The 16,330-nt window shown below is 39.3% G+C and overlaps 2 protein-coding genes and 1 long non-coding RNA gene across 4 annotated transcripts in view; 1 reads left to right on the top strand and 2 right to left on the bottom strand.

Annotated features, from left to right (window-relative positions):
* Nucleotides 1-10,282, bottom strand: part of HERC5 (HECT and RLD domain containing E3 ubiquitin protein ligase 5) — a 45,994-nt gene extending 35,712 nt beyond the window's left edge. Inside the window, exons 1-6 of the mRNA XM_027060637.2 lie at nucleotides 9,523-10,282; nucleotides 7,425-7,545; nucleotides 6,664-6,740; nucleotides 2,909-3,130; nucleotides 1,607-1,698; nucleotides 1,226-1,356 (exon numbers count right to left, since the gene is read on the bottom strand). Coding sequence (XP_026916438.1) covers nucleotides 1,226-1,356; nucleotides 1,607-1,698; nucleotides 2,909-3,130; nucleotides 6,664-6,740; nucleotides 7,425-7,545; nucleotides 9,523-10,267 — 1,388 coding nt within the window. The 5' untranslated portion in view covers nucleotides 10,268-10,282. The remainder of the gene's footprint in view (nucleotides 1-1,225; nucleotides 1,357-1,606; nucleotides 1,699-2,908; nucleotides 3,131-6,663; nucleotides 6,741-7,424; nucleotides 7,546-9,522) is intronic.
* The window catches only part of LOC113599591 (uncharacterized), a 34,133-nt gene continuing 27,947 nt past the window's right edge, over nucleotides 10,145-16,330 (top strand). The window contains exon 1 of the long non-coding RNA XR_003420510.2: nucleotides 10,145-10,284. This is a non-coding gene — a long non-coding RNA (uncharacterized LOC113599591). The remainder of the gene's footprint in view (nucleotides 10,285-16,330) is intronic.
* Nucleotides 14,655-16,330, bottom strand: part of HERC6 (HECT and RLD domain containing E3 ubiquitin protein ligase family member 6) — a 61,685-nt gene continuing 60,009 nt past the window's right edge. For both annotated transcript variants that reach the window (XM_027060650.2, XM_027060657.2), the window contains one exon: nucleotides 14,655-15,167. In XM_027060650.2, the coding sequence (XP_026916451.1) occupies nucleotides 14,944-15,167 (224 nt within the window). In that variant the 3' untranslated portion in view covers nucleotides 14,655-14,943. The remainder of the gene's footprint in view (nucleotides 15,168-16,330) is intronic.

Here is a 16,330-nt window from a genome sequence, read left to right on the forward strand (position 1 = left end):
CATATCATCCCAATAATCTGGTCTACTTTAATATCCATTTATGTAATTTTACTCCAGGATCATAAAAGAATTAGGTATATAGATTGAAAATACATACACCAGTTTTTTACAGAAAAGGTTTTGGTAAATAAACAAGTGAACCCAACATTCAGATAGAACCTGAATTTGCTTATGTTTAATGAGAAAAAATTGCCCCAAAGAAGAGTAAGTGCATCTGGATGAAAATATTTAACTTTACCACAACCCCAAATCAAGAAATAATTAAGTAAACAAAAGAGCCTAAGCAAGTTTTTCTACTTTTGTTCAAAAAGAAAAAAAAAAAGCTGTGAAAATCAAACTTGTTAGAATATTCTACTCAAACCATCTGACTTTGTCCTATCCTCAATGACCACTCTCAAAGAATTATAGTAACTCAGGATATTGTTGGTCCCCGAGGAGTTAAAAGAACAATGAACAATTCTTTGTGATTCACATTTATTTTTCCCCCAAATAAAATGACTTATTTTTTTTTTTTTTAGGTGAAAGTACATTTGAACAGTTACAATGATATTGCACTAAAGGGGCAACAAAAAGTGAATACATGTTCTCATTAAAAAAAAAAATTGGGGCACCTATGTGGCTCAGTCCGTTATGCATCCACCTCTTGATTTTGGCTAAGGTCATGATCTCATGGTTCGTGGGTTCGAGCCCCAAGTCAGACTCTGTGCTGGCGGCATGGAACCTGCTTGGGATTCTCTCTCTCTCTCTCTCTCTGCCCCTCTGCTGTATGCAGTCTCTCTCAAAATAAATAAATAATCTTACAAAAATCAACGAAAATAAATACACATACTAAAATAAAGATTATTTTTATCTAATAATGTAAATTAAGCATCTTTACCCATTTGAAAATGTTTTTTTAATTTTTTATTTTAACATTTATTCATTTTTAAGAGACGGAGAGAGAAACAAGTTGGGGAGGGCAGAGAGAGAGGGAGACACAGAATCTGATGCAGGCTCTAGGCTCTGAGCTGTCAGCACAGAGCCTGACACGGGGCTTGGACCCACGAACCATGAGATCATGATCTGAGCTGAAGTCAGATACTTAACCGACTGAGCCACCCAGGTGCCCCTGAAAATGTTTAATACTTTTATTTCAAACAAAAAAACTGATGGAAATTTTATCAAACTACCTACCTAAATTTATCATATTGATTTTATCAAATTTCGCAGACATTTTACAACTTACCTTCCACATGCTAACTGGGTTACTCTATTCCCAGCAAGCTCAGTCACCAAACGGGGTCTTAACTCGTTTTGTGTTGAATTGTGACCAAGTTGCCCATGTTTTCCAGCACCAAAAGTAAATACCAGCCCATCCTAAGGAAAGGAAACTTCTTATGAGATTCTAGAGAAATACAACACAGAAGTAATATTCACAGATGCTTTTGCATCCGTGAATAATTCATAGAAGGACTGTTAAAGCAAAGCTCCCAAATTATCAGGAGGACAATCCTGTATGTGGAAAGTGACCCCTCTTCCCAGGGAAACACTAAGTACCCCCACCTAGGTGTTCTAGTACTTCCCCCACTACAAGGCTCTTCCGTGGAAGAAATAAGGATACACACACCTTTGTGAGCAGGGCAGTGTGAGAGCCACCACAAGCAAGAAATTCAACTTTCTGATTGTCCAGTGCTTCAATAAGGGAAGGAAAATCTTTACCTATGCAGGGAAAAGAACAGTTGAAGTGATCAAAAGAAAATGCTGACTTGGACACTGGAGTTCCATGTTGCTAGTAATACCTGGACTATCTCTCAGCTGGCAGTAACAATTCCCAGCACCTTCGAAGAAGAAAGGCCTCTATGTTGGTATATTATTTAGGCCTAAAAATGGGGGTGAGGCAGTGGTCAAAGGGCCACGCATGGGAGAACTCACCTGTGAAAGTGTCAAGCCACTTCCCAGAGCCCACTCTTCTCCTTTGAACCTAACTTGATTAACTTTAATTGTAGCATATCTGGGATTTCCAATTCAAATCTAAAAGTACCCTTTGAATGAACATAAAGGTTCTTTCTTCCTTTTAAATTCTCTACTAGTGTCCTTGCCTCACACCACCTCTTCTTTCTTTCACGATTTCCTTATCATGGCACTTTGAGATTGAGTAAAAACAGTTTAAGTGCTCTTTATCCCTTTCCATCCTTTGAATAGTTTTCTAACATTGACTTATGGTTTCTCCTGAGTAATTAACATTGGACCATGTTGGGGAAAGATGCAGTGTGTGGTCAGTAACCCAGGGGATATGATGTGTATTACCACAGCTAGTAACACAGCAGTTTCACACACCTGAAAACCCCAACAAGAGTATTTTGGATCATCAGTTTGACATCTGCTTTGTGGAAGTAGTTCAAGGATGAGAATTATGTTTTTTCCGTATCTGTGTATACAGATATAATACCTTACGGAGTAAGATTAGAATATGTGAGTTTAGGTAAATCTTTAGTATCCTTTTGTCCTAACATGGATATAATTATATTAACAGACATTTAGGTGCATAGGCACATCAGAGGTCATTTCATCCAAATGCGTCACTTTACAGAGAAAGAAAATAACACCTACAAAAAAGTTAAGGGACTTAGCAAGGTCCTGCTATTCATTACCTGCGAAGTGAGAAGTAGAGCCTGGATATTCTGAACACAGTCCAATGCTCTTTCCCTTAGCCCACACAACCCTGACACATGCCTCAACTGCAGCAACAACTTCCACACTATGCATATCTCTTAGACTGACTCTGCCCTGAAGCCAAACCTAACTGGGAAGAACAGCACCAATGAAAGTGAAGATCTGAACCATTTTTGACAGGGAGGACTGTGTTAACTTCATCTCTTACTTAACAAATATATTTACTGATAATATGAATTTGAAAATGTTCCAATACCGTCAGTGTGGCCCAGGCCTAGTTGTCCAAAATCATTTCTTCCCCAGGAGTAGATGTTTCCAGACATGGATAAGGCCATGCTGTGGGCTTTTCCCGCAGAAATCTGAACCAAGGGAATTCCTGACAGGTTCTCCACAATCTGTGGTATGGCGATTGAGGCAAACTGACTTCCAATTCCAAGTTGGCCATGTAAGTTCTGTCCCCACGCAAAAAGCTCACCACCTTGACATAAACAAAATGTTGCCTTATTAAGTTTAAAGTGAAGGAGACATTAACTAAGGGTATTATATATGTTATCCATACTACCAGTCTCTTACATTCAACTTCCTAGATCCCACATGTCTGAGACAGAAAAACTACAATAATCTTCTCTTTAGCAGTAACAGTTCTACTTCCTTACCTCCCACGTCAAAGGGTAGTGGTTATGTCCTTGTTTCCCCAAACCTCATCTTCCTAGATTGTGATTTACCAATAATAAACTCTGAACACACCCTTTGCCTGACATCACTAGACTGTGGGCTTCTTCGATGGTTGTGCCCCTGCCCCCAAATTTCACATGTTGAAATCCTAACAACTCTCAATGTGACGGTATTGGGAGGTAGACCTTTGCGAGGTGGTTAAGATTAGGTGAGATCATGAGGATGGAGCCTTCAAGAATGGGATTAATGCCCTGTTAGAAGAGAGATTCCAGGGGCGAATAGCTGGCTCAGTCAGTGGAGCATACAACCCTTGATCTTCAGGGTTGTGAATTTGAGTCCCACACTGGGTATAGCAATTACTTGAAAATAAAATCTTTAAAAAAAGAGAGAGAGGAATTCCAGAGACTTCTCTTGCCCCTCAACAGACACTGAATCTGCTGGCACCTTAAATTGGACTTCCAGGCTCCAGGCTGGGGGAAGTAAATTTCTTCGTTTAAGCCAGCCAATTTTTGGTATTTTTGTTATAGCAGCCCAAATGGACAGAAACAGGTAGAATGAAGACACCTGAATATATTACAATCAAATTCAAGAAATACTTATTTTCAAAAACTCATAATATAGGCACATGAAAACCAGAAACATTCTACATCTGGGAAAATAAAACCTAAAATTAATGTTTTCTCTCTGGCCCACCCACTCTGTTCATGTGCCTGAAAATCCTAAATAATTTACACATCTGAAATTACAGCACAGTATCTTGAAAGAGTCTGCTTCTTCTCCCATTAACTGAATATCCAGAGCACATTTTTCAAGAAATGTTCTTAGATGTTATCTAATGGAGTTGACAACATCAGAGTCTGAAAAAACATATCAAAAAATTAATGCTACCTGAGCATTAATTAATTAATGCTTACTGAGCTAAGATACTGTACAGATAGACTCTGGTGGGAGACAGAGCTTCTCCTTCAAAAGTAACCATCAAAGGGGCTCCTGGGTGGCTTAGGCAGTTAAGCATTCGACTTCAGCTCAGGCCATGATCTCGAGGTCGGTCAGTTCGAGTTCGAGCTCTGCTCGGGTTCTGTGCTGACAGCTCAGAGCCTGGAACCTGCTTCAGATTCTGTGTCTCCCTCTCTCTCTGCCCCTCCCCTGCTCTGTTTCTCGAAAACAAATAAACGTTAAAAAAAAATTTTTTTTAATGTAACTATCATCTGCCTATCAGTCACCAGAAATATAATGATGACTTGATCAGTTCCCTTTCTTGCTTCTCCAACTTTCAGTCTTCCTAGATTATGATTAACCAGTAATAAGCCCTGAAAATCTCTTTTGCCCCGTATCAATAGACTCTGGGGTTCCTGAAGACACAATGTTGGCTGTTTCATCTTTTTTAACTTGAACACAGTAGATATTCAAAATGAAATATGTGTTCTTAAATGGATGAAGTCAAACAACCAGGCCAATTTTTTCCAATGCACAGTTCATATTCTCAAACTTCAATACAGGTCAAATTCTGGATTTACTTCCCTTGAATTCAGGTTTCCCATCAGTTTATTTACTCTGTCCTATATATTAAAAATCCAGGGCGCCTGGGTGGCTCAGTCAGTTAAGCATTTGACTCTTGATTTTGGCTTAAATCATCATCTCACTCAGTTTGTAGGATTGAACCTTGCATCCAGCTCTGCGCTGACAGCATGGAGCCTACTTGGGTTCCCCCCCCCCCCAATTCTTTCTCTCTCAAAGTAAGTAAACATTTTATAAATTATTTAAAGTTGGGGCGCCTGGGTGGCTCAGTCGGTTAAGCGTCCGACTTCGGCTCAGGTCATGATCTCACGGTTTGTGAGTTCAAGCCCCGCATCAGGCTCTGTGCTGACAGCTCAGAGCCTGGAACCTGCTTCAGATTCTATATCTCCCTCTCTCTCCCCTGCTCACGCTCTGTCTCTCTGTCTCCCAATAATAAATAAACATTAAAAAATTTTTAAAAAATTATTTAAGGGGTGCCTGGGTGGCTCAGTAGGTTAAGCATCTGACTTTGGCTCAGGTCATGATCTCCAGGTTCACGAGTTAGGCCCTGCATCAGGCTCTGTGCTGACAGCTCAGAGTCTGGAGCCTGCTTTGGATTCTCCCTCCCTCTCTCCCCCTTACTCCTTGTGCTCGCTCTCTCTCTCCAAAGCAAATAAAAAATATTTTAAAAATTATTAAATTTTTTTTCCTTGGCCCTGAATTCCCATCTATTACCTTCCTGTCATAATTATTCCTCCATGGTCAAGTTTCTTTAGGAAATAATCTATATTCACTGCTTCCATTTCCCACTATTACTGCCTTCCATTCCTTATTTCTGATAAGAAACAAAAAATAATAAGGGCTGGGGAGAATCCCTGAATTCAAATGGTAATGTGAAAACACATCAGAGGTTTTCAAACTGGCCACAAGAGCAGATCCAAGGGATTCTAAGCTCCTGCTACAGGAGCTAAAAGAGCACTAGAAGGAGGGAAGAACGTTCTTGAAAACGGTGGCCCATGCTGAGTCCACGATGATTTTGATTATTCAGAATATTTTCACTGTTTTATACTTAAAAAATAAAAACACAAAATTGTTGGAAAAATCTCTAGGGTCAAGATGGAGCCATTCCTGCCCAAGGTGCCATGTCAGCAAACCGAACTTATATGTTCCTTTAGATGCTCTGCTTGACCAGAACCGCCACATATCCAGTCAGCCAATCCCCAAACACCAAACCAGCTCTGGGCTATATGCTTATTTCCTTGTTTCCTGATCTTTCTAAGTAGGGTTAAATATTCAACCTTCCCCAACCAATCATGCCGTATTTCTACACAAGCAGTAGTGTACTGCTTCTAACACTCTATAAAACTCACTCTTGTACAAAATCCCTCCAAAACAGTGCTCCACTGCTTGTGATGCACTATACTCCCAATCCATCGATCGCTTGTCCTTGAACAAAGGGTATCAAATTCTTTACTAAACTGTTTTTGTTTTGTCATTTGACAGAATAAAATGTAGGAATAATAATTATGGAAACCTGAAGATTTTATATGTCCAAAAATTCTCTTATTTTGTATTTCCTTTAAGAACAAGTGCCTTGGGGAATGTGGCTAGCTCAGTCAGTAGAGCATGTGACTCTTTATGGACTCTATCTCAGGGTTGTGAGTTCAAGCCCCAAGTTGGGCCTGAAGTTTACTTAAAAAAAAAAAAGAGTAAGTGCCCTGAATTATATCAAATTCAAAACCATATTTCTGTCTGTTGCAAGGTGACGCATACACATTCTACTAGTTCTACATATATATGCATTTATTTCCTCTAAAAACCAATATTCTAGAAAAGTACCTTTTGAGAGTGCAAGAGAATGATAATCCCCACATGTGATCTGAATTATACTTTTTTCTTGTAAAATGCATTGAAACCTGATGAAAGAAAATATATTTCGTGTCAATCACTGTAATAAAAGTCACAATATCAATGTTAAAATTACTAATTGTATTTAATTGGGATGAAAGTCAAGGAAATATTTAAATTTACTGCTTCACATTCAGTACATCAAAAATTATAAAAAATACTATATGTTTTAAGTGGTGGTTTAAAAAGTAAAATAACATGAATTGTATTATTATATTCAAATGATTTTAAGCCTCTTTTGCAAACAGTTAATTGTATGATACAGGAATAATACAAGATAAAAATAAGTTCTAATTCACACAATCTACTAGGAAAAACTCTCACAAATCATTCCTTGATAATGCCATTTTTCTCCTAGGTTGAAAACTTTTATTTCTGGTAATCTAATTTATAGGATTATTATGAGGGTTAAATAATCTAATGAATGTGAAAGTCCAATTTGGGGCGAGGCAGACTAACAATCATGTCTTTCAAATACCAAAGCAAGACATTTTGCCTATGGGACACAACCTGGTATAGTAATTATACTGATGGAATTCACTGGTCATTTCAGAATTGCTTACTAAGAGCCACTATGAAAAGCAGGGGACAAGGTTCATATAAAGTAACATTTTCCTACAAAAATTATGATTGCCTTTTAATAAAAGAAAAATATTCTTAATATTTCTTAATAAAAGAAAAAAGTTCCCTACCTTGCATGTTCTATGCTATAGTTGTACTCAAATGGTTTTCCATCTGAGGATAGAATCAGCATGTGCTCTGCTCCTTGGTCCACGGAATGTATCTTCGTTTTTTTTCCTAACTTAATGCACTCTGCAGAGCAAATGCAACCAGGAACTATCATCAGTCTGGTTATTAACTCACTATTATTACTGATTTCATTATAACACACTTAAAACACCTGGAAAAACATTTCAACTGGACAACCTTAGACTTAACATGAACTTCTCTTTAAAGAAAAATTCAAGAAAGAAAAGCAGACAAATTAGCAAAGACTACTGTTTTGATGATGGATTTTTTCAATTTGGGAAAGCACGGATTCATACTTTGTTTTAAATTGAATATAGACTTAATATAACCAATGAAATATTTGCTTTTAGATTCCTGTTTAATAAATTGAGACAGAAAAATTAAATTTAAAGTGACAGAAATGAAAAAGTCTATAAGAAAATATTACAGTATCTGGAAGACATAACTGTTTAGGAGAAAATACATGGTGTATTTTGAGATATACTCTTTCCAAATACAAAGAAATAACAATAATAAAACCCTCCTAACTGCTCAATATAAAAGCCAAGTTCTTGGGGTATTATTTTTAAGGAAGGATACTGTTAAAAGAATTTTTATTGGCATTATTGAATATTTAACTCTTTTTAAAAGTTAAGAGATTTAAAATTATCCACAGTTACCATTTACTCTTATTTCATTTGTTTACAAAAATTAGATGTGGGAACTTGTTTTACTTTTCGGTTCTAATCAAATAGAATTTACTCACGTAAGAATCTCAACGCACAAACCACTTCATATTACAAATGATATGAGCAGCAAAACAGTTTGGTAATAAAGGAGAAATGGTTAAACAGACTAACGTTTTTTAGAGATCAGCACTTCAAATCAGTTGAAAAAAAGGTTACTCAAAAAAGGTACTGGGACATCAGACTAGCTATTTGGAGAAACAAATAAATCTAGATTCCCCTATTACCTTAAATCAAAATAATTTTCAAGTGCATCAAAAATTTTAACTTTAAAAATAAAAGCTTAAAATTCCTATAAGGATGAGTACATTAAGAAAAAACAAAAACAAAAAAACTTGAGACTGTGGATAGCGTTGTAACACAAAATCCATAACCCTTCTTAAAAGAAGACTGTAGAAGGAGACCGTAAAATAACACCAACAAAAGTTGGGAAAACATCGCAACGTATAAAACGAACAAAGGGCTATTCTTAATATTCAAATAACTCTTTCAAATAAATAAGAAAAAAATTAAGAACTCAAATTTTTAAAAGCTAGTCAAAGGTATGAAAAGGCAATTCAAAAAGAATGCAAATGGCCAATAGAAAAAAAGATGCTTGACTTCACTCAAGGTAAAAGCAAAACGACTGGTAAAATACCATTTTCTTCACTATTCAGATGGGCAAAAGTTTCTATGTGGCCATTTGGTTTCCTCCACCTAAAAAATCTAAACCACAGTTCCTGACACCTAATCTGTAGAGATTACCACCTCGGAGAAATGCAACTGAAAGCACTCTTTAAATTGCTTGCATATATAAGATATTATCGTTGGGAACAAGAGAACTGTATTCTCCAAAGGCACACAAAATCAGAACCGGTGCGCTCTAAAAAGAAGTGACAACCAAACTGAACAGACACCAGTGCTAAAAGCGGACTAGCTAAGAAGATGCTGCCGGCAAGCGCGCTGGGTCCACGCGGCCAACGTGTGGAGTGCGCGACCCAGTTCTCGATACCCTCCTCCCCCGCCCCCCGCCCTCCCGCAAACTCAGCGCCAACTAGGGACGTGGAGAAGGGAGAGCACAGGGAATCGAACGCACCAAACGCAAAAGCCACCGGGCCCGGCGCATTTCTGCGGCCACCGCGGACCGCTGCGGCGTAGAGGTTTCTAAGCTCTCCTTCCCGTTTAGAGGACGGCACACCTACAATCGGGGCGCTCCGGAGAGAAGCGTCCGTGCCGCCCCCGCCCCGCAGGCGCTACACCGGGGTCCCCCGGCCGCCCACCCTCACACCCCCAGCCAGAGGTAGGACGGCCGAGCGGGCATTTCCCGCCCACTCACTCGGCTTCCTGGTGCCGTCGCTCCCCGCCGGCAGCTGGTGGACCTCGACGCCGGCCCCGCCGCGCTCCAACACCACCAGGCGCCCGCGCGTACAGCACATCTGGCGCGTCGCCTCGGTCCTCTGGTGCAGCGCCCCGCGGAGGCCAGCGGCGCTGGGGAAGAGCCAGAGCTGCGTGCCCTGCGGTTCCGCGGAGCGCCCGGGCGCTGTGGTTCGAAGCGCCGGGGCCGGCCTGGGAGCCGAGCGCGCGCCGCCCCGCGCCCCCCTTCGTGGCCTCCGCTCCATCGCCCCTTTCCCGGGCTCCACAGCCGCGCCTCGGCTCTCCAGACCTCGTTGGAAATGGAGCTCCCAAGAAATCGGTTCCCTGCGTCGCGGTGCGCAGCCACAGTAGCGGACCTCGCCGCGGCGTCGAGGAACTGTAGCGTCCTGTGCTCCGCCCCCGCTCAGATGCCGGACTAGCCACGTGCTGTTTGGGGGGCGGAGCCGGCAGTTCAGTAGGAAACGAAACCGACGCTCTTGTAAGGGGGCGGAAGAGAATTGGAAAAGGAAAGGGAAACTCGAAAGCGTCAGAAATGGGTTGGAAGGCAGCCACAGTAAACAGGGTGCTGGAAGGTCACGAGATGGGTGGGCAAGGCTGAGGAGGTGTCCCCGGGCGAGCTTTGGCCACCTGAACTCCTGTACTAAGTGGCTTTGGAAGAAACACTGCAGTTCCACTAGGAGGAGCACTGAACACGGGCAGACTTGCATAATTTCCAGAAACTATGGTAAGGAAAGTCAGCTTGTTAAGCATTCTGTCTCAGGCTCCGCCACACGATCGCGATGAAACTGAAAGAATTGCGCGGTCACTCCCTCCGCCCACGTCGCGGTGCCTGGCAACCAGTGATGTGCTTTCTGTCAGTACGGTTTGCCTTTTCGAGAATTCCTTACAAATGGAGTCAAACTATTGTGCAGTCTTTGTGTCTGCCTTTTTCTCCACTTAGCATAAATAATGCTTTTGAGATTAATCCTGTTGTGTTTCATCAGTAGTTGGTCAGTCAGTAGTGATTGTTGGATGGTATTCCGATATATGGGTATACAACAATTAGTTGTCCATTAGCCGATTAACAGGCACTTCAGTTCTTTTCCAGTTTGGGGCTGCAATGAATAGAGGTACTATGACAATGAGCAAGTCTTTGAGTGGATAAATGTTTTCTTGTGAGTAAATACCTAAAAATGGAATTGCCATGTCGTATGATAAATACATGACTGTGGCGAAAGACACTCCGAAACCTTTCCAAAGTGCTTACCGTTTTGCATATCCTCCAGCAATTTATGGGAGTGCCGGTCCCTCTATACATATCCTTGACGACATTTGGTATTGTCAGTCTTTTAAACTATAGCCGTTGCAGTCTATAGGTGTATCTTTACTATGGTCTTAATTAACATTTCCCTAATGCTTAATGATGTTGAAGCATCTTTTCATATGCTTATTAGTGCTAATTTCTGTCTCTTTGGTGAAGTATCTCTTCACATCTTTTGCTGTTTATTAATTTGAATGGTCATTATCTCAAAGTTCTTTATATATATTGCAGTACTTTATGTTATATATCAAGTCCTTTATTAGGTTTGCTTTGAAATGTTTTCTACCAGTCTGTGGCTTGCCTTTTAATTTTATTTAGTGTCTTTTGAAGAGCAAAAAATTTTAATTTCAATGCAATTTATCCATTTTTTTTCTTTTACATAGTTAATGCCTTTTGGGGGAGGGTCTTAGAAAAACTGCTTAACCCAAAATTTCGAAGATTTTTTTTACATGTTATCTTCTAGAAATTTTGTAGTTTTAGGTCTTTGTTACATTTCAATGAAGTATTCTTTATGGTGCGAGGTAAGGATAGAGGTTAATTTCTGTCTTTACATATTTCCAGTTGTTCTAGCTAGCCTTTGCCGGTTGAATTGCCTTAGTGTCTTTGGCAAACCTCTGTTGGCCATGTGTAATTGGATTTATTTCTGGACTATTTACTGTGTTCCCTTGATCTATATATCTATTTTTACTCTGAGACCACACTGATTTGATTACTGTGATTATAATTAAGTTTCAAAATCAGTTCATTGAAATGCTCCAGCATTGGCCTTTTTTCGGTGTTCTTTTGGCTATATTTTATTTTTGTTTGTTTTGGCTATTTTAGGTCTTCCACATTTCCATATGTATTTCCATATATATTTATCATTATCTACAAAACAAACTGCAGGGATTTTGAAATTGCACTAAATTAAATCAGTTTGGGAAGAATTGACATAATTGATATCTCTCCCGAATAATTTAAAGCTTCTTTAATGTCTTTAAGCAATATTGTCTAGTTTTCACTGTATAGTTGAACATATATTGTTATATTTATCCTTAAATATTTTTTATTTTTGATGATATTGCAAATGATACTTTTTAAAATTTAATTTATGATTGTTGTGAGTATATATAAGTAGTTAATTTTTATATTTGACCTGGAATCCTGAGACTTTTCTATATTTACTTAATACTATTGGTGAGTGGTTTGTTTTTTTAGATCCCTTAGGATCTTCTGCAGATGATCATGTAGTCTATAAATAAGATAGTTTTATTCCTTCCTTTCAGATCATTATGCCTTTTTTTTCACTTTGCCCTCTTGTATAGACTAGTGCCTCTAGTACAATGTTGAATAGAAGTGATGAGAGGCATCCTTGCCTTGTTACTATTTTTATTTTTTTTTATTTTTAAAGTTTATTTATTTTGAGTGTGTGCACACGCTCACACAAGTGAGGGGAGGGCAGAGAGACAAGGAAAGGAAGAGAATCCCAAGCAGGCTTTGCACTGTCCGCGCAGAGCCCAACTTGGGGCTTGATCTCACAAACCTTGAGATTGTGACCTGAGCTGAGATGAAGAGTCTGAGTGTGACGCTTAAGTGATTAAGCCGCTTAAGCGATTGAGCCAGCCTGTCACTAGTTTTAGAAGGAAAGCATTTAGTCTTTTACCATTAGTAAGTTAGAACCCCTTTGTAGGTTCTGTCAGATTGAGAAAGTTCCCTTCTGGTCCTAGTTTGCTAAAAATGTCATGTGTGAGTGGCTATTGCATTTGGTCAGTTTCTTTTTTTTCTGTGTCTATTGAGGTAATTACATGATTTTTTTGGTCTTACTGTGAAATGTAATAGATTTTTAGGTGCATTTCTGGACTAAACCCCACTTGATTACAGATATTATCCTTCTTATATTTTGTTGGATATGTCTGATATGCAGAATCCTGGAAAAATTTTTTTGTATCTCTGTTCATGAGAAATACTTGCAGGGTTTTTTTTTTTCCCCCTATAATGTCTTTGTCTGGTTTTGATATTAGGGTAATGCTGATATTGTACTCAATTGGAAAGTGTTCCCTCTTCCTGTTTTCTTCTTCCTTTTTCTTTCTTTCTTTCTTTTTTTCCTTCTTTCTTTATTCCTTCCTTTTTTTTTTTTTTTAATTTATTTTGAGAGAGAACTTATGAACGCGAGGGAGGGTCAGAGAGAGGGAGACAGAGAGAATCCCAAGCAGGCTCTGCACTATCAGCTACAAGCCTGATGTGGGGCTGGAACTCCCAAACTATGAGATCATGGCCTAGCCGAAATCAAGAGGTGGATGCTTAGCCGACTGAGCCAACCAGGTGCCCCCCCCTTTTTTTATTAAGATTTTATTTTTAAGTAATCTCTGCACCCAATATAGGGCTCTAACTCACAACCCCAAGATCAAGAGTTGGATTCTCTTCCCACTGAGCCAGCAAGGCAGGGCACCCCTCTTCCTCTGTTTTCTGAACGAATATGTAAAGAATTGCAATGCTCTCTTCCATAAATATTTAGTATAGTTCATCTGTTTGCATTAGAAAATTTACGTTGGAACTGAATGGCCTGAAAAATACAACTGAACAGTCGAGTGCCTAGGGTTCCCTGAGATTTAGAGGTTACCTTTTCCCTTAAAATTCAAATAGAATACATCTGAGCCTTCATTCCATTTATTATATAAACCAGACATATCCAAAAGAAATCTGAGAATTGACTGGGGCTTATGTTCCTACAGACCACCTCACATTCTAGTATCCTTAGTGAATTCTCTCTGTTCTATCTTCAGGTGATTCTGCTCTCTTTCCACATCAGCACCCCAATTTTGACTTCACCCCATGGTCTTTCCTTTTCCAAAGTGCCACTGATACAAGGCTTCTCTGTATGGTTGCCATACAACAGGAACTTATAGAACAGTGTACAGTTTATAATTTAATACAAGACAGAACTGATCTAAAAAAATCCATTGGCCATTTATAGCCATACTTAACTTCTCCTTTAATTCATTCTATAGCCATATTGCTTAGACATATTTCATGTCTTCATTTTCTCCAACTACCATCGGATGGGAGCTCCTGGTTGGGCTCAGTGTTTAACCAAAATAATGATATATGCATTTAGACTGACTCTTGGAACAGGATTGAGGATAAGTATTCAATGAATTAATGAATCCTTTAACATAGAGATTTTTCAATAAAATTACTCAGCAGCTGGCTAAATTCAAGACATTTTAGAATATAAAATATATATTTACATGCCTCAAAAACCTGTTGAATTACTTTATTTTTTCAAACCAGCATAATATCTTTAATATTTGCAGACAGTGTTTATTAGGTGAACAACATTTTATTTTATTGTTTTTTTCCAAAGTTTATTTATTTAATTAGAGAAAGAGAGAGAGAAGCAGAGAGACAAGGAGAGGGAGAATCCCAAGCAGGCTCTGCACTGTCAGCGCAAAGCAGGACATGGGGCTTGAACTCACAAGCAATGAGATCATGACCTGAGCTGAAATCAAGAGTTGAACTCTTAACCAACCGAGCCACCCAGGCGCCCCTAGATGAACAACATTTTTAAAAATATCTGTTGGCTTTTAATATTCAGTTTATTTTTGGGGCGCCTGGGTGGCTCAGTCGGTTGAGCGTCCGACTTCGGCTCAGGTCATGATCTCGCAGTCTGTGAGTTCGAGCCCCGCGTCGGGGTCTGTGCTGACAGCTCAGAGCCTGGAGCCTGTTTCAGATTCTGTGTCTCCCTCTCTCTCTGACCCTCCCCCATTCATGCTCTGTCTCTCTCTGTCTCAAAAATAAATAAAAACGTTAAAAAATAATTTAAAAAAATATTCAGTTTATTTTTACATGAAAATTATTGTTCAGGAATAATTCAGTAAAAAGCAAACATTCAAATAACAAATTTAGGGATCAAGAAATGTTAATTTATTAAAAAATTATTCTTAAAAAATTATTCTTGATTCATCATATTATTGTTTACCCCAACATTTGTCAACTAATTCTAAAATCTATTCAACCCTTTGTGTCACTTAGACCTAAGGAAGAACAAACGAGTTGAAGATGAGAGGGCCTGAGAATACAAGGCATCACCAAAACTATCAGGAGTCAGTCTGTGATTTGGAGGGAGGCAAATCCTTTGTTGCTGTTGATGGCTACTTGAAGGGCCTCCTCCACTCTTTCCATCGTAGAATATTTAGGGAGGTCCAGAATATTATGACATGTCAATGCTCTTGGGCTATCTGTTTCACTGAAAGTTTTGGGACAGCGAAAGAGGATTCCCATTTCCTGTTTGCCTCTTGCATGCAGCCTGTCATTTCCTTTAAGAAAAACTAGAAAGGAATAAACTTTGGTTAAGATGTGTTGTTTTTTGTTTTGTTTTATATCCAACTTAGTTAGCATATAGTGCCATAATGATTTCAGGAGTAGAATCCAGTGATTCATCCCCTACATATAACACTCAGTGCTCATCCCAACAAGTAACCTCCTTAATGCCCCTCACCCATTTGGCCCGTCCTCCCACCCACAACCCCTCCAGCAACCCTCAGTTTGTTCTCTATATTTCAGTGTCTCTTATGTTTTGTCCCCCTCTCTGGTTTTACATTATTTTTGCTTCCCTTCCCTTGTGTTCATGTTTTGTATCTTAAATTCCACAAATGATTGAAGTCATATGATATTTGTCTTCCTCTGATGGACTAATTTCATTTAGCATAATACACTGTAGTTCCATTCACATTGTTGCAAATGGCAAGATTTCATTCTTTTTGATTGCTGAGTAATACTCCAGTGTGTGTGTGTGTGTACGTGTGTGTGTGTGTACACACACAACATCTTTATCCATTCATCTGTCGATGGACATCTGGGCTTTTACCATACTTTGGCTATTATTAATAGCACTGCTATAAACATTGGGGTGCATGTGCCATTTCAAAACAGCACACCTGTATCCTTTGGATAAATACCTAGTAATGCAGTTGCTGGGTCCTAGGGTAGTTCTGTTTTTCATTTTTTGAGGAACCTCTGTACTCTTTTCCAGAGTGGCTGCACCAGTTTGCTTTCCCACCAGCAGTGCAAAAGAGATCCTCTTTCTCCGTATCCTTGCCACCATCTGTTGTTGCCTGCGTTGTTAATATTAGCCATTCTTACAGGTGTGAGATGGTATCTAATTGTGGTTTTGATTTGTATTTCCCTGATGATGAGTGATGTTGAGCATTTTTTCATGCTTCTGTTAGCCATCTGGATGTCTTCTTTGGAAAAGTGTTTATTCACATCTTTTGCCCATTTCTTCACTGGATTATTTGTTGTTTTTTTTAAATTTTTTTTAACATTTTTATTTTATTTTTGAGACAGAGAGAGACAGAGCATGAATGGGGGAGGGGCAGAGAGAGAGGGAGACACAGAATCGGAAGCAGGCTCCAGGCTCTGGGCCATCAGCCCAGAGCCTGACGCGGGGCTCGAACTCACGGACCATGAGATCGTGACCTGAGCCGAAGTC

Source organism: Acinonyx jubatus, chromosome B1, assembly GCF_027475565.1.
Source record: "Acinonyx jubatus isolate Ajub_Pintada_27869175 chromosome B1, VMU_Ajub_asm_v1.0, whole genome shotgun sequence".
Lineage (NCBI taxonomy): Eukaryota > Metazoa > Chordata > Mammalia > Carnivora > Felidae > Acinonyx > Acinonyx jubatus.